Source organism: Gigantopelta aegis, chromosome 6, assembly GCF_016097555.1.
Source record: "Gigantopelta aegis isolate Gae_Host chromosome 6, Gae_host_genome, whole genome shotgun sequence".
Taxonomy (NCBI): Eukaryota; Metazoa; Mollusca; class Gastropoda; order Neomphalida; family Peltospiridae; genus Gigantopelta; species Gigantopelta aegis.
In genome coordinates, this window is record NC_054704.1 from 72108083 (window position 1) to 72126826 (window position 18744).

Genomic DNA, 18744 nt, shown 5'->3' on the forward strand with positions numbered 1-18744 from the left:
GAGAGCGCAGCGAGAGCGACTTGGACGCATTGAGAGCGTACTGATGATCAAACTGGGAACGCATAGAAAGAAATGTTTTATTTAACGACGCACTCAACACATTTTATTCACGGATATATGTTGTCAGACATATAGTTAAGGGTCACATAGATATTGAGAGAGGAAACCCGCTGTCGCCACTTCATGAGCTACTCTTTTCGATTAGCAGCAAGGGATCTTTTATATGCACCATCCTACAGACACGGTGAATACATACCACGGCCTTTGATATACCAGTCGTGGTGCACTGGCTGGAACGAGAAATAGCCCAATGGGCCCACCGACGAGGATCGATCCCACACCGACCGTGCATCGAGCGAGCGCTGTACCACTGGGCTACGTCCCGCCCCTGGGAACGCATAGGATCGCAGTGAGAGCGTAATAAGCGAGTCAAGAGCGTACTGTAGTCTACTGTAAGCTGTCTGGTGTCATGGATTTCACAATTGTCGGCGATGTCACTGCGCTTTGTTGAAGCATTTCAAAGTCCGGGAGCGCAAAGCGGTCGCCGGCTGATCGCAGTAGAGTGTGAGAGGGGCATTCAAAATGAAATAATGTAAAAACATATGGATCGAGAAATTACGAGATACGTTTTAGAATTGTGTGGCGATCTCTGAAACTTGCATGGCGATTCGCGACGCGATACTAATAAAATGTTCCTTGTAAAGATCCAGCACTTTGCTGATGTTTGCCAGGTAGTAGTAAAAACAGTTTTCACAATCAGTATAGACCTACACACTTGTATTTGTAGCCCAGTGGCCTCTATCCCAACCATTTTTATATGTGTGGATAGCGCTATACGCATAATATTGTGTTTCAAGTCTAGTAAACATATTGATCTGGGAGGGCACGCAATAGAGCACGGGCGTAGCAAGGTGCCAATAAGTGGGGACACTCACGTGTGTGTATGTATGTATGTATGTATGTATACATATGATAGTTAATGTATGTGTGTGTGTGTGTGTGTGTGTGTGTGTATATATATATATATATATATATATATATATATATATATATATATATATATATAACCATCGTTGCTGCTATAAAGTGCCCCCCTCTTCCTACGCTAGTGTATAGTGGGGTGTGGGCACAATCGCTTACTAGTCGGACAGAACAAGGATTATACCTTGAACTAGGGTACATACGATGTTTTATGATGGTTTTATGTCATTTAGGATCTCTTGATTCAGAAACTGCATGATGACACTTTATCATCATTGAGCAATTTTTTTGACGGTCATTTTAAAAGCACCACCCCAGACTTTTTTATCTTCGGCCCATTGCATTATGCTATAATGTTTTATTTGTACAAGATTATTAGAAGACCCATACCTATTTGGATACCTTTTACAAACACTAAAGAATAATATAAAACAACAACAACACAATAGCAACATTTCAGGGGCGTTTGCTGACGGCCATCTTGGTTTTCAAAATGGCCACCATTTAAACATTTATTTTTACAATATTACCGCACCCAGGCAACTAAAACAATTGTTTTAAGTTAAATACAGGTAGGTGGGCATGCTTCACTACATAAGCAAGACTATTTGTAATCTGTATTGGTCAATATAAAAATGGTAACATGGAGGATTTTCACAGAAGAAGGTTAAAAATAACAGATTTAAAAATAAAAATCCCAATTTAACCTAATTTACACCTTGCAAGGAACATGATATTTTGGCATAATTTCTGAAATTAAATATTGATTTTATTTTAACTAATGTCTTTAATATACTTTAAGAGTATTTCCATGCATTCATGCCAGAATAGTATTCTATACTTATATTAAAAGGACTGGACTATCCTCAGTTTGTAGCCGTTTCAACATTTTCGACAAATAAAATATTAAAGCATTATTAAAATTAAAATTAATGTTTTCTTGCTTAGAATATGATTATCTCTATAATCCATGTATTTCTGGACATTGTAATGTTTTGTATCTCAATATTGATTTTTGTCTAAAATAATTTTGAAGGTAAATATTTATAATATTTTTCAACAGGTAAACGAAATCTTAAAACATTGCGACCAAAGGTAATTCAGAATGTATTTATTAGTATAATGCTTTATATGTAAAACATTTTAAGGTAAGATAGTGTTTTAAAAGACCTGAAAAAGCAGTTTGTGTGTTTACTTTGTTGTTGGCTGATGCTTGCCCAAATTAAATAAAAGTGCACGAATTTGAATACCAACGTTTATTTATATTAGCATTACTGCAAAACAGATTACAAGTAATATTGTGGTTAAAATGATGGAAATACATGGTGAACACATTTCAGGCTAGCTCATTCTGCTCGAATATCTCTATTGTTTTTGCCCGAATTTGAGTGATTTTCTCCAGCACAAGGTGGGCAGTTGCCCCCTGTCCCCTGACACGTGCGCTTATGGGAACAATCAGAAGTCTTGCTAGGTCTGAAAACACAGGTCAGTCCCTTTAATAAACTTTAGAAGCAGCACCCAAAATGTTAACAATTTTGATATGTCATATATTAAAAATATTGTAATATATAACAGGCTATACTTTTAAAAGAATTGTATATCTTGGTTATCTGGTCTAAAACCAATCTGGAGATAGTACTTTTAAAAGTAAAATTACATTTTTTAAACATTTAACATGTAACTGTTAAATTAATAAAATCACATGTACCAGATATCAGGTGAAATTATTTACATACATAAATGCAGGGATAAGCTGGTAGCTATCGAATTTCATTGGCTATGGCACGTTTGCATTGCATGGTTACGTTATGCATCTTAAATATGGTACAGATTAAATAACTTTGTTAACAATAGGGACGTTTTTCTCTAAATAATCTGAGAAATATTTTTTTTTAAACCTTATGGTTCCTTGCTTGAAATATCGTTCTGAGCACATCACTGAGGTGATTCAGAGGTCCTTTCATTTAAGGAAGCTGTATACATGTTTTTAGCATATGGCTGTATACCCTCGCGACTTTCGTAACCTCTTTTGGAATCTTTTGCAGAAATACTGTTACCGTCTTTTATATGCTAATGGAAGATTCGTAATCATCAATCATGTTACATACCATTACTACCATAAGCAATCTTTATACTGGTTATGTAGATTACTGGAACCAATTTTCTTGGAAAAAAAGTTTCGTTTAAATGGTGAAGTCTCTTTACAATAACAACCTACTTTGAATTGGCTGCCTCCTACTTTGATACATAATTTACAGTGAAATGTGATATTAATGTATGATAACATTACTGTTTTTCATCAGTCATTTTCATCATGCATGGTTTGAGGCTTGTAGCATGTCCTATGCCATATATTTGCAGACAATGCTGCAAGTTAAATCTGCTGTTTGACATGAGCAGTTATTCCTGAAGCAGGCAATTGTTTTAGCATGCCTTGTAGATTTTCTAGCTTGATGTGCTCAGCCAGAGCAGGATAAGTAGGAGACCGGCCTTTGAATATATTACTTGTGAAGATGGTGTGTTTCAAATGTTTCATAAAATGTTACATTGTTTCGTTTTGTATAGCAAACTACCAAACCGTTGTTATTCATGTATACCGGTATGTACCTTCAGACCAACTCTGTGTTTTAACATTACTGATACAGCTCTTAATAAAGAGACAGCTGTCTGTGTTACATCATGTGATGTCATATACTGCAAGTACCTGGACAGATTGGTCTCCCAAGTGTTTGGGGTTTTTTAGCTGTGGCAGTAATGTTAATCACTTGACCGTAGGCTTTTGTCATGTAAATTTGAACAGAATATTGCCACTACCAGCAGAAAAATACCAGCAATGCAAATATATCAGATTCGTCAGACACCACTTGTCTGTGTGTTTTTTTTGACTTGGTGACAAATATCTCCAGTTCCTTGCAGTGCATGCTGTTATAGGATGTGACACCATCACCATCATATATATTTGAAGCATGATGTTGGTCTGGAGGTAGGCCTACTGAGAGAACAAGGGGTAAACTTTCATGACCTGGTCACAGCTGAACAGCGTGTTGCTATACAAGACGAAACAATACAATCGTCCATGAACCACTTGAAGCACACTCTATTTACAAGTAAAAGAGACATTCCCCTAATCAAACGTCCTACTGATCTTGCATTGACTGAGCACATCAAACAAGTTAAAGCCATGATGTGGAAAGCTGACGATGTAAATATATATGACTGTGGGTGGGACATTATAAACGGCATACACAGTCACTGTACTGGTGTGTGCTTCACCAAAGCTTATGGAAATAATGGTATGTGACTGCTAGCTAAAATGCCTGTTCATGAATAACTGTTCATGTTAAGGGTTATCTTGCGCCATTTTCTAACAATGTATTGTACCGGACATTTGTAAATAAATCCTAAATACTATGCATGATGAAAATTACACTGATGAAGAACAGTAATGACATCGTACATGCATATCACATTTTGCAGTAAAAATTATGTTTCAAAGAAGGAGGCTGCTAATTAAAATTTGGTGATTATTTTAAAATGACTTCGCATAAATAAAACCTTTTCTCATAAAATCTGACAAAAATATGCGTTAATCTACTGATATATAAAAGTAGTATAAACATTTAAAAGTGTGTGATGTGACAATTACGAATCTGCCATTAGCATATTAAATATGGTATCTCTTAACAAAACTGTTTCAAAAAGAAGTTACAATAGTCGTGAGTGTATTCAGGCATGAATCACTGTAAAGTGTTTTGTCTACAGAGTATGGTTTCAACACCATCTGTAGTAAGACTGCCAGGTTTTTTAGCCTGCACTAGTACATGCGCTACAGCTTCCATAAACAAAGAAAATCTGAATGAGCACAAAGATGTGCATAGAATGATATTTAAAGCAAGGAACCACATAAGTATTTTATAAAAATATTGATCAGATTTAGATTAAGACTTCCCTTTCTAAAGACTATTGTAAATATGGTGTTTCATCTGTACCGTGTTTAATGTGCAAAATGTGACCGCGTAAATGTTATATTAGCCAATCAGATTTGACAGCTATCAGTCTATTTTAACATGCCTGCATTTACATATGTAACAAAGTTCATGTGATGCAGATGATTTTATATAGTTACTTGTCAATGTTGTTAAGAGATATTTTTGGGGGGTAACATTTCTTTTGTAAGATGCTGTTTCAAGTGGGTTTTGGACATATAATCAATAAATACAACTGTTATATTACAATAGTTTTAATATATAATATACAGGTTACAAATATTGTTTTATATGTAGTGATCATGGAATCATGTCTTAACTACCTTTACACCACTTTAAAACAAAGTTTAGGTTTGCCTGGGTGTGGTAATATTGAACAAACTAAATTTGCAATGTCGGCCATTTTGAAAACCAAGATGTGCCAGTAAACTTCACTTACATGTTGCTGTATATTTTTTATCTATTATATAATGTTTGTAAAAGGTATCAAATAGGTAGAGGTCATGTAATAACTGTGTACCTATTGGACATTATAGCATGACACAGTAGGCCTAACTAAAACACGGAATTTTTTTAGCTTGGAGGAGGTGTTTTTGAAATGGCCGTAAAAACAATTGCTTAATGATGACAATGTGTCATCATGCAGTTTCCGATTCAGGATACCCTAAATGACATAAAACCACCATAAAACATTGTATGTACCCTAATTCAAGGTTAGGTCAAATTTTGGCATCTGGCAACCCGACTATACTATTTATTATAATTATTAAATATATATAAACAAAGAATTCTGTTGTACTGGTTAAAGGCAGTTCAAGGGGGCGTGATTTTGCTCAGCTGAGTGCTTGCTTGCAGTCCTTGCGTCGCAGGATTAAATCAACTCTATTCAACTGATTTTTTTCCCTCGTTCCAACCAGTACACCACAACTGATCAAAGACCGTGTTATGTGCTTTCCTGTCTGTGGAAAATTGCATATAAAAGATACCTCGCTGCATTAAGAAAAACGTGGCGGGTTTCCTCTGATGACTACGTGTAAGAATTGCCAAATGTTTGAGATCCATTACTGTAGCCGACGATTAATTATTCAATGTGCTCTAGTGGTGTCATTAGACAAAACAAACTTTAACTTTTTAAAACAGTTAATAACCAAAACTAATATGTATAAAATGTACAGATCGTTAAGTCGTAAAATTACATAATATTAGAAATTGTGTAAAAACTGTGCTACATACGAACGTGGTTTAATATCAAGTGATTCATAAAAAAGGTTCCTAATTTTTAAAGTTAAATAATGGTAAACACAAAACGTTGAAAATGATTAATGCAAAAGTTTATTATGTTATTATCAGTTGATGGTTAAAGTATTACTGTAATAGAAAGAAATGAAAGAAATGTTACACATTTTATTTACGGTTATATGGCGTCAGACATATGGTTAAGGACCACACAGATTTGAGAGGAAACCTACTGTCGCCACTACATGGGCTACTCTTTCCGATTAGCAGCAAGGGATCTTTTATTTGCGCTTCCCACAGGTAGGATAGCACAAACCATGGCCTTTGTTGAACCAGTTATGGATCACTGATCAGTGCAAGTGGCTTACACCTACCCATTGAGCCTTGCGGAGCACTCACTCAGGGTTTGGAGTCGGTATCTGGATTAAAAATCCCATGCCTCGACTGGGATCCGAACCCCGTACCTACCAGCCTGTAGACCGATGGCCTAACCACGACGCCACCGAGGCCGGTATATTAGTACTTTAAAATAGTGCAGATAGAGAGGACCCAAAACTCGTTGTTGTTTTTGAAAATAGAATTTATAGGTCCTTGACAGGTGGACGGGATGTATTTGCATTTTCTGTGTATTCTGTAATATATATTGTTTGACCACAAATAGAGGTGTGGGGTGGGGGATGGGGGTGGGGGCGTGTCCACTGGACTCCCACCTGAATCCGTGCCTGTTATGAATATAATTTTAATTTATAATCTATTATCAGGAAAATGAGATCGTTAAATTCGCGAACATGTGTCTTTAAAATGCGCCTTTTCTTTATTTAGGTGCCAGTTCGGGCATCGGGGCTAGGGCGGCTATAGAGTTCGCTCGTCATGGATGTAAGCTGTCATTAGGAGGGAGGAACAAGGATAATCTGGAGATCGTTCGGTCGAAATGTCATGAAGTGCTTCCTTCCAGTTTTGAGGTTCGTAAAACCTGGCTATGTCGACCAGTGTACGTTTGCTAATGCTAGCCAGATACTACACGACTCCATAAAGGAACCATTTTTAGTTGTCCTACAGTCGAAGAATAAATATTTGTAGTGCTAAAAGTAGCGAGATATTTACATGTATGACTCTCGTGAGCCATATTTTGTAAACTTAATATAACTAACATACGAAACCATTATACATTGCAGATACTGACTTCCGTTGGCGACATCACAAAAGATACAGACCGAAAGTCACTGGTTGAGAGGACTGTGGAGACGTTTGGCCAGATCGATGTTTTGGTTAGCTGATTACTTTTGTGTTTTAATATTAAAGGGTTAATCCAGAGAAGATCACAGGGGGCTTGAGGGGGCATTCGCTTAATGTATGGGCTATGGGTAGAACACTTTAAATTTTGAAAGAAAGGTAAACAAAGGCCAGAATGTAAAATAAATGTACAATTGTCTCTCGAGTTTCTGGCATCTTCCGACGCCTAGTTCCGCTAGTATATTTTATATCAGTGTCTAATAAACCAGCTAAGGCTGGAACATACTAGCCAGTGCCAGGTCTGCCCACTGTTTCATGCACGTAAGCGGGATCGACTGCATAGCTTGTAGGCCCAATGCATATAGCTGAGTTCAAGAGCATCCTTTTTATGGATGCCTCAGTAACTTAAAAGGTAGGTCAGAAAGGATTTAATTATCCCCTGCGCCAGTGCATTAATATATGTGTATGTAACAGTCAACCTCGACATCCATACAGTATATATATACATACATCCATCCATCCATCCATACATACATACATATATGCATGCATACATACATGCCTCAATAGCTCAGAAGGTATCGTGGCAAGTCTGCAATTTGCGGGAGATTCGGTGCCATAGGTTCGAATCCCAACAACGACATGGGACAATTTGTGAGGCCAGAAAGGATTTAATTATCCTCTGCGCCAGTGCGTTAATATCTATGTATGTAATCGTCAATATCGACATACTTACACTATATAGATATTCATACATCAATAAATGCATACATACTGACAGACAGACAGACAGACAGACATGCATACGTATGTATGTGTATATGTGTTTATATATATATATATATATAATATATATATATATATATATATATATATATATATATATATGTGTGTGTTTGTGTGTGTGTGTGTGTGTGTGTGTGTGGTACCCTAGTTATTTGTAGTAGATCAAGTTATTATTGATGATTTTCTATGCACATTAGGGGCATACATGTATTTGCACTTCTAGAAATTCAAATCCAGTTTGTTTGTGGTGAATTCACATCAAACAAAACTAGACATTTATTTTCTGCAAACGAACTGAATACCAATATGGCCAACCGATTACCTACGTTTTACATGCAAAAGTATACCTATATTGTTTTTGGAACAACTGTTCTGTCTGGCTTAGGTTTCGAGATTTTCATTGAAAATGTTTACATATCTTTAAATCCTATATGAGGGACATATTTTTATGTGGATCAGTAGATTCATAGGTACCTAAATATGGACATAGGCTTTGGAATCAAGCTTCTGTATGATTCAAGTTTCGACATATTCATTGAAAATGTTTAAGTAGTGCGGGCCAGCTATCTTCCAATATCATATGACCTAAACTATGGGTACTCTCTCTCTCTCTCTCTCTCTCTCTCTCTCTCTCTCCTCTCTCTCTCTCTCTCTCTCTCTCTCTCTCTCTCTCTCTCTCTCTCTCTCCACCAAACACTCATAGTCTGAAAATGCACCGAGGTCCTAATTCCCTCTAGCAGTTGCTGTTTGAGCATTTATTATAGTCCGAAACACAGTAGCCGATGTATTCAATTTTTTTCATTCATTCATTCCTCTCTCTCTCTCTCTCTCTCTCTCTCTCTCTCTCTCTCTCTCTCTCTCTCTCTCTCTCTCTCTCTCTCTCTCAACAACTACGTGTTATACACCAAACACACACAGTCTTCTAAATTGCGTCGATGTCCTAATATCCTCTAGCAGCTGCTGTTTGATATAACGCTGAGCTCTGTTATTGTTAAAACAAACATTCATTTCTTCTGCTCTCACAGATTAACAATGCTGGTCGAGGGGCAGGGCACACTTCAGAACTGTTCAGCCAGGTGGAAGCGGAAACTCTTGACGTCATGTTCAGCATCAATGTCTTTTCCCACGTCCTCGTTACCAAACTGGCTATACCACATCTCATTAAAACTAAAGGTGAGACATTTAACTTCTTGCTCTGACCTCGACGTGAAAACATATCGAGCGGAGTGCTTAATTACTCCTCTCAGAACTTAGATTATGGGGATCCATTTACGATATTACCATAATGGTACCATATAACTCTCCTTGAACTAGTCTCAGGTTAGTGATGGAGAGCGCGAGTGATAGCCCCTTCCCTTATTAAACGGCGATATCTGCTCTGTCGTTCTCTCCCATAGCCCTCCTCTCCCGCTCTCTCTACATATAGGCTATTTGTCTGCCTCCTAATATTTTTCTGCTCTTTTTTCACTTTCTCCATCCGTCTCTCTTTCCGTTTTTATCTATCTCTCACTATATTTTTCTATCTCTCTATATATTTGTTTCTCAATCACGTTCTGATATTTTTTCTCCACCTTCTCTTTGCCTCTTTCTCTATCTCTACACATATTTGTTTCTGTCTCTCAATCATGTACTGATCTTCTTTCTCTTCCCTTCTCTTTCCTTCTTTCTCTTTCTCTATATATATTTGTCTCTGTCTCTCAATCACGTTCTTATCTTCTTTCGTCCCCTGTCTTTTCTTCTTTCTCTATCTCTACATATATTTGTTTGTGTCTCTCAATCACGTTCTGGCTTTCCCCCCCCCCCCTTTCTCTTTCCTTCTTTCTCTACATCTCTCTATATATATATATGTGTTTCTGTCTCTCAGTCACGTTCTGATCTTCTTTCTCTCCCCTTCTCTTTCCTTCTTTTTCTTTATCTCTCTCTATATATATTTGTTTCTGTCTCTCAATCACGTTCTGATCTTCTTTCTCCCCATGCTCTCTTTCCTCCTTTCTCTCTCTCTCTATATATATTTGTCTCTGTCTCTCAATCTCTTTCTGATATTCTTTCTCCCTTTCTCTTTCCTTCTTTCTCTATCTCTCTCTATATTTGTCTCTGTCTCTCAATCTCTTCTGATATTCTTTCTCCCCCTTTCTCTTTCCTTCTTTCTCAATCTCTCTATATATTTGTCTCTGTCTCTCAATCTCTTTCTGCTATTCTTTCTCCCCTTTCTCTTTCCTTCTTTCTCTATCTCTCTATACATTTGTCTCTCAATCTCAATCTCTTTCTGATATTCTTTTTTCCCCTTTCTCTTTCCTTCTTTCTCTATCTCTCTATATATTTGTCTCTGTCTCACAATCTCTTTCTGATATTCTTTCTCCCCCCCCCTTTCTCTTTCCTTCTTTTTCTATCTCTCTATATGTTTGTCTCTGTCTCTCAATCTCTTTCTGATATTCTTTCTCCTCCTTTCTCTTTCCTTTTTTCTCTATCTCTCTATATATTTGTCTCCGTCTCTCAATCTCTTTCTCCATTTTTCTTTTTTCCTTTTCTTCCCCTTTCCTCTTTCCTTCTTTCTCTAGATATTCTTCTCCCCCTTTCTCTTTCCTTCTTTCTCTCTCTCTATATATGTATCTTCATATCAATCTAAATCTCTTTCTGATATTCTTTCTTCCCCTTTTTTTTTCTATTCTTTCTCTATCTCTCTATATATTTGTCTCTGCCTCTCAATCTCTGTTATTGTGTTTCCCTTTTCTCTTTCCCTTTTTTGCATTTCTCTTTTTTCTTTTTTTTTTTTTTTTTCTTCTTCTTTCCCCCTTTCCTCTCTCTCCTTCTCCTTCTCTTCTTCTCTCTCTCCTCCTCTCTCTTCTCTCCAGTTCCTTTCGCTTTCCTTCCTTTCTCTATCTCTATATATTTGTCTCTGTCTCTCAATCTCTTTCTGATATTCTTTCTCCCCCTTTCTCTTTCCTTCTTTCTCTATCTCTCTATATATTTGTCTCTGTCTCTCAATCTCTTTCTGATATTCTTTCTCCCCCTTTCTCTTTCCTTCTTTCTCTCTCTCTATATATTTGTTTCTGTCTCTCAATCTCTTTCTGATATTCTTTCTCTCCCTTTCTCTTTCCTTCTTTCTCTATCTCTCTACATTTGTCTCTCAATCTCAATCTCTTTCTGATATTATTTCTGCCCCTTTCTCTTTCCTTCTTTCTCTATCTCTATAGATTTGTTTCTGTCTCTCAATCTCTTTCTGATATTCTTTCTCCCCTTTCTCTTTCCTTCTTTCTCTATCTCTCTATATATTTGTCTCTGTCTCGCAATCTCTTTCTGATATTCTTTCTCCCCTTTTCTCTTTCCTTCTTTCTCTATCTCTATATATATTTGTCTCTGTCTCTCAATCTCTTTCTGATATTCTCCCCCCCCCCCTCTCTTTCCTTCTTTCTCTATCTCTATATATATTTGTTTCTGTCTTTCAATCACGTTCTTATCTTTTTTTGCCCCCTCCCCGTCTGTTCTTCTTTCTCCGTCTCTCTCTCTATTTGTCTCCATCTCTCAATCACTTTCTGATCCTCTTTCGCTATCTCCCTTCTCTTTCCTTCTCTCTCTCTCTCTCTCTCTCTCTCTCTCTCTCTCTCTCTCTCTCTCTCTCTCTCTCTCTCTCTCTCTCTCTCTCTCTCTCTATATATATATATATATATATATATATATATTTGTCACTGTCTCTCAATCACTTTTCTATCTTCTTTCTCCTCCCCTCTTTTTCCTTATTTCTCTCTCTCTCTCTCTCTCTCTCTCTCTCTCTCTCTCTCTCTCTCTCTCTCTCTCTCTCTCTCTCTCTCTCTCTCTCTCTCTCTCTCTCTCTCTCTCTCTCTCTATATATATATATATATATATATATATATATATATATATACTCTTTCAAAAAAGAAACGCAAAAGGGTACAAATGGGTTATAACTCCGATTTTATGTTCCTACCGGTTCATGCTTGTGAATATAAGGTCATTGCATGTCCCAAACACATTCCCACGGTTACATTCGATATAAAACGCAGCTACTGTACAATAAAGTTCCAAAATATGAATATTCGCAAAAACGCAGCCACGTGCAACCATGTCACCACTGCACGTGCGTTGTCTGCACGTGCAACATGAACACCGACAGTATAAAAGTGCAGGGTGTTCGCTTGCCTGGCCTCTGTATCTGGCCGACAGTTGACAATCCAGGACATGCCACGTCTCAGTGAACCGCAGAGAAACAATGCCATCGGCCGACTAGACGCAGGCGAATTCAGAACGGCCGTTGCCAGGGCATTCCATGTGTCCCCAAGCACCATCTCCAGACTGTGGGACCGTTACCAGCAACATGGATCAACACGTGACCTCCCTAGATCCGGTCGACCACGGGTCACTACCCCCGGGCAGGACCGCTACATCCGGGTACGCCACCTTCGGGAACGATTGACTACTGCCACCTCCACAGCCGCAGCAATACCAGGTTTGCGCAGGATATCCGACCAGACCGTACGGAACCGCCTACGTGAGGTAGGAATTCGTGCCAGACGTCCAGTTCGAGTTGTCAACTTAACACCACAACACCGTCGACTCCGACTGCAGTGGTGCCAGATTCATCGACAATGGCCTCAACTGCCATGGAGACAGGTGTGGTTCAGTGACGAGTCCCGATTTCTGCTCCGACGTCATGATGGAAGATGTCGCGTGTATAGGCGTCGTGGTGAACGTTATGCGGCAAACTGCGTGCAGGAAGTGGACAGATTCGGCGGGGGTAGTGTCATGGTGTGGGCAGCCATCTCACACACTGGCAGAACTGACCTGGTCCACGTGCAGGGCAACCTGAATGCACAGGGCTACATTGACCAGATCCTCCGGCCACACATCGTTCCAGTTATGGCCAACGCCAACGCAGTGTTCCAAAATGACAACGCCAGGCCTCACACAGCACGTCTCACAACGGCTTTCCTACTGAACAACAACATTAATGTCCTTCCTTGGCCATCGATATCACCGGATTTGAACCCAAATGAGCATCTATGGGACGAGTTGTACCGACGCCTCCGACAGCGACAACCACAGCCCCAGACCCTGCCCGAGCTGGCAGCAGCCTTGCAGGCCGAGTGGGCCACCATCCCCCGGGACGTCATCCGTACTCTGGTTGCTTCAATGGGCAGGCGGTGCCAGGCAGTTGTCAACACACGCGGAGGCCACACCCGGTATTGACTCCAGATGACCTTGACCTTGGTGGTGTGTCCTATCACTTACTCACAATGGACTAGAGTGAATTGTGAACAATCCTGCAACATTTGGTAATTATCGGACTCACCATTCAATAATTAAATCAATTCTCCAAATGTTACGACAATGTGGTTTTGCGTTTCTTCTTTTGAAGAGTATATATATAATGTGTGTGTGTCGCAATCGTTCAATCTCTTTTTGATCTTCTTTCGCCCAATCTCTGTCCTTTCTCTACCTCTATACATGTATATATTTGTGTTTCTCTCAATCTCTTTCTATTCTTCTTTCAATTTTCTCCATCCCACTCTCTCCCTCTCTTAGCTTTTAAAGGTATATTTGCATATTTGTGCAATAACAAAATCAAAAGTGACTATTACTAATTAAGTTCTTGTGTTGTAATTAATGTTGTTTTAATTATTTTATTTTTTATTTTCATTTACATGTATATAACATAAAATCTGGATCAGTAAGTTTCTTTTGTAGACCTTCACAGGTAAAACCAGAAAACGATACTAGACCGTCATGAATAAATAGGCCCTGATCTGCATTGTCTGAAGACAGTCTTAATATTCGTCTTGTACTCTCATCTCAGTGTATATAAGCACTAGACAAATAGTTGTTTGATTGATTGATTGTACTCTTTCTTAGAAATAAGAAAAGTTAAAGCACATTGATTTATTTATCATCGGTTATTGGATGTCAAACATTTGGTAATTCTGCACTGTGGTCATCAGAGGAAACACGCTACATGTTTCCCAATGCAGCAAGAGATCTTTTATTTGAACTTTCCCACAGACAGAAAGGCACATACGATGGCTTTTGACCAGTTGGGAATAAAAAAATATAAAAGAGTGACATAATACCTAATTTAAGGTGCGAAGATAAAGAGATCACATGTATACATTTTATATAATTTATGAAGTGGAAATCTTTTTAAAAAGGTTTGGTGCGTTAGAATATATTTACGACATTCCTGGCAGAAATCATGGAATTAGATAACCCCACCGGCGTCTCGTGGAATGAATGGTCCTGTTCATAAACTCAGCGGGGATGTTTCTCCACTCCTGCTCAAGGGCCTGCTGTAACTGTTGAAGCTTCAGTGGCTGTGGGTATCTCCTGTGGACGCGATTCCCTAGGACATCCAACAAGTGTTCTATGGGACTGAGGTCTGGCGACACTGCTGGCCAGAACAACACGTTCACATGGTGTAGGGTCAGAAACGCAGTACACAAACTGGCAACATGCGGTCGAGCGTTGTGTTGTTGGAACGTCATGTGTGGATGCTGTGCCATGTATGGAATTATGACGGGAGCAAGGATTTGTCCTGGTAGCGAACACCTGTGAGGTTTCCATCAATGACATGGAGATCAGTTACACCTCGGCCGGATATTCCCGCCCACACCATGACACTGCCTCCCCCGTATCTGTCAAACTCCATCACACAACAGTCCCGGTGCCTCTCGCCTCGTCTGCAATACACACTGATACGCCCATCAGCAATGCTCAAGTTGAATCGCGATTCATCAATAAAGAGGACATTTTACCATTGATTATTCCTTGTCCACTGGATCCGTCGTCGTATCCATTGCAGACGGAGTTGATGATGGCGCGCGATAAGAATAGGTCTCCTCGCAGGTCAGCGTGGCCGAATGTTGTAGACTCGCAGATGGTTCCAGACTGTCTGAGCAAGAATGCAGAACTGTCGGGCAAGAATGGTGGCTGCTTGAAACCGATTTCGGAGAGTGGTGGTTCGGATATTCCGGTCCTGCGCAGCTGACGTAACTAGTGGACGGCCGCTCTGAAGATGGATGGCTACAGTGGCCTGCAAACGAGTCTTCAGTCTCTGTATAGTGACTCTGGTTACATCAAAACGTCACATCACTGCATCCAGCATCACGCATCCTAACTGCTCTCTGACGGTTATTTTGTGATAGACGTGGCATTATCAAGCGGTATTTTACAGGCTTTATTTACTGGTTTTTCGAAGGTGTGCACTCATGAGGATACGCTAGTGAAATATCGGGGGTATGCATGCCGAGCAACTGGCCTGCAGCGTGAAAAATCATCTTTTCGGTCGTGACGGCACACCATCGCGTGACATGCGGCTATCCGAAACGATATGCACGTGCAGTGTGTGGTAGTGTGGCATGTACGCACAGTAGTTCGCGATTATGGTGAAATGTCACACTAAACATATTCAAGATTTCAACATGCTTTATGTTTTTGGTTGAATGTCCCTTTAATAGAAGCCAAGGTTGAGATATCTTATTTTATTGTAGGTTGTGTGGTGAACATCTCTAGCGTGTGGAGTACCGTACCAGTAAGTTCGTGTATTTTGACTTTTAATGTTCATAAGAAAAAGCATAATTGGGTACAGGTACAGTTGAATGGATGTGTGTGTGTGTGTGTGTGTGTGTGTGTGTGTGTGTATACGATCAAAGTAGGGTATAGCATCAAACATCGTTTTAGTCAGCGATGCGTTTTATCGAGAAAGTTAAAGTTAGTTTTGCTTAACGACACCACTAGAGCACATTAGTTGATTAATCATTGGCTGTTGGATGTCAAACATTTAATGATTTGACATCAAGTCTTAGCTACATTTTCCCATTATTTGCAAGGGATATTGTATATGCATCATCCCACAGACAAGATAGCACATACCACGGCCTTTGGTACACCAGTCGTGATGCACTGGCTAGAACAATAAATAGCCCAATGGGCTCATCAACGGGAATCGATCCTTAACCGACCGCGCATCATGCTAGCGCTTTACCACTGGGCTATGTCCTGCCCTCACATCGAGAAATGCCTCTAAGTGTCTGCCTTAAAAAGTTCGGAAAGCCGTAGTGAGTCTTTCATTGTCATAACCTTGATGAAAAATGTTCTATCAAAACTAATATATAGGAAGGACTTTCCTTTGGCACTGTCATTAAGTTGACTCGCCCTAACCCTAACCCTAACTCTATTTATTATAAGTATTTATAATGTTCTCTATACGTGACAGTGCCAAAGGAAAGTCCTACCGATATATAAGTAACAAGCATATATATATAAGAAACTGTGATAATATTGTAGACTACAAAAGCTGAAGCTGAAGCACTATTGTTTGGCATAAAGGGAACATTTTGAAGATATTTTCGTAAATTAATTATTTCAGAAAGAGAATTAAAATATATTTTTTAAATGTATTACAGGCAGTTGGTGCTGGTGTGTGCTGTATGACAAAGGCTAGCGTCGATATGTTCACAAAGGTTTTAGCGGCAGGTCAGTAGTATCGGGAATCGATCGGAATATCACCATCGATTATCGGTTATAATCGCTTTGCAGGATGCGATACGCGTTCGATTTAGAACACACATAGTCTCTCTCTCTCTCTCTCTCTCTCTCTCTCTCTCTCTCTCTCTCTCTCTCTCTCTCTCTCTCTCTCTCTCTCACACACACACACACACACACATACACGCACAACAACAACAATAATAAGAACCATACACATATCGTCATGTGCATTGCTATCGCTAATCTTACCTGTAGTAATAATAAAAAACAACATTTATCTGTGAACACATGAAACAAGCCCTAACTCATTTACATAAATTACATCATCCAAACTGTAGGAACAATTATACTATTTATCATACATCTACAAGACGGGGGGGGGGGGGATGTAACGGCCCCCACCCCCGTTGCTGGAACAAATTCTCAAATTCGGGCACAAAAAAAGGAGCTTGACTGTAACCTTTTCACTATGTATTTCCATCATTCTACCTACAATGTTAGTAAAAATGCGTAGTGAGTTGTTTGTAACCCTCTATAGCCGTTTGACAGTTATGCTCAGTGGCGCATCCAGCGTGAAATCTATCACAACGAGACTGTGAAGGGGGTGGTAATTTTGCAATTTTAAACATATTTTCATAACTGGCAGGGGCGGATGCAGGATTTTTCAAGGTAGTGGGTCGGGAAATGTTGCAAATGTTTTACTGGGTGAAGCATTTTGTTTTCTACAAAAAAACGTAAAACTTCTTCGTTTTTTTAGTAAACATTCAAACCACTATTAAAGTGCTCAGGCCAATTGCAATTGCTATCGTAGTCGGCGTTCCAGTAACCAGAAAGTTACTCCTAATTGGTTTACCCATCAACTATTCTCTAACTTTGGACAGATACTACTATGGCGATGTAGAATTACGTGTACTTTAAAGCTGCAACTTGGATTGTATTTTTAACATTTAATTATATAGTATATATCACTCATTGTGTTGTTCCCGTCTCTCGTCATTCTTCTGTCTGTGTCTTCGATTTATATTGTAAGGTTTGGGGTGTAGAATAGAAACCTTAAGTCACAATGTCTTAAATATTGACTATAAATCTTGATTGTTCTTTTTTTTTCTTTTTCTTTTTTTAGAAATGGCACAGTATGGAGTTCGCGTGAACAGCATCAAGTGAGTATTTTATATCCACCAATGAGATTGAAATAGTTGCGTGTTCAGGATGGAGGGCGCTCGCCAACTAAACAATTTCACTGGTTTCCATTCTATCACAGGAGCAAAAACGAGTCTAAAGAGCGACCGCGAGCGCTCGGTCTCCGGAACACGTCTCGGATCTTACCGGCGCTTAAACAATCTGACATTAGCCAACACCGTTTTGTTTCCAGGTGACCTCTCATCGTAAACGGTCGTTCAAAGTACATTAAAGATATGAACAAAACACCATATAATACTATTTTGGAGCGTAATTAATAGGCACTGTACTGGTTCAGACGGTGGGTGCCTGGGATGGGCATACCCCTCGAATTTCATACCCCCCCCCCCCTTCCCAAATCCAGTGTTTAATCAATTTATTCTTAGGTGGGATGGGTGGGGTCATTTAATATTATATTTTGGGGATAAATTTCCATATATGCGTCATGCATGTCAATGTACTTTAGAACACCATAGATCCCCACACCCCTCCTTTAAGTGAAAACAAAACCCTGCATCTGCCACCGATAGGATATGCTACAAACTGTATTTGTTAAGATGTAAGGGCGGGACGTAGCCCAGTGGTAAAGCTCTCGCTTGATGCACGGTCGGTTTTGGATCGATCCCCATCGGTTGACCCATTAGGCTATTTCTCGTTCAAGTCAGTGCACAACGACTGGTCTATCAAAGACTGTGGTGTGTGCTACCATGTCTGTGGTATGGTGAATATTTAAAGATCCGTTGCTACTAATGGAAAAATGTAGCGGGTTTCCTCTCTAATACTATATATCAAAATTACTAAATGTTTGACATCCAATAGCCGATGATTAATAAATCAATGTGCTTTT

The 18744-nt window shown here is 39.2% G+C and overlaps 1 protein-coding gene across 1 annotated transcript in view; it reads left to right on the forward strand.

Annotated features, from left to right (window-relative positions):
• The first annotated feature begins 491 nt into the window (after positions 1 to 491).
• LOC121374711 (3-oxoacyl-[acyl-carrier-protein] reductase FabG-like) overlaps positions 492 to 18744 on the forward strand; it is a 20328-nt gene continuing 2075 nt past the window's right edge. The window contains exons 1-7 of the mRNA XM_041501817.1: positions 492 to 564; positions 7026 to 7165; positions 7379 to 7471; positions 9248 to 9395; positions 15722 to 15762; positions 16637 to 16706; positions 17842 to 17878. Coding sequence (XP_041357751.1) covers positions 492 to 564; positions 7026 to 7165; positions 7379 to 7471; positions 9248 to 9395; positions 15722 to 15762; positions 16637 to 16706; positions 17842 to 17878 — 602 coding nt within the window. The remainder of the gene's footprint in view (positions 565 to 7025; positions 7166 to 7378; positions 7472 to 9247; positions 9396 to 15721; positions 15763 to 16636; positions 16707 to 17841; positions 17879 to 18744) is intronic.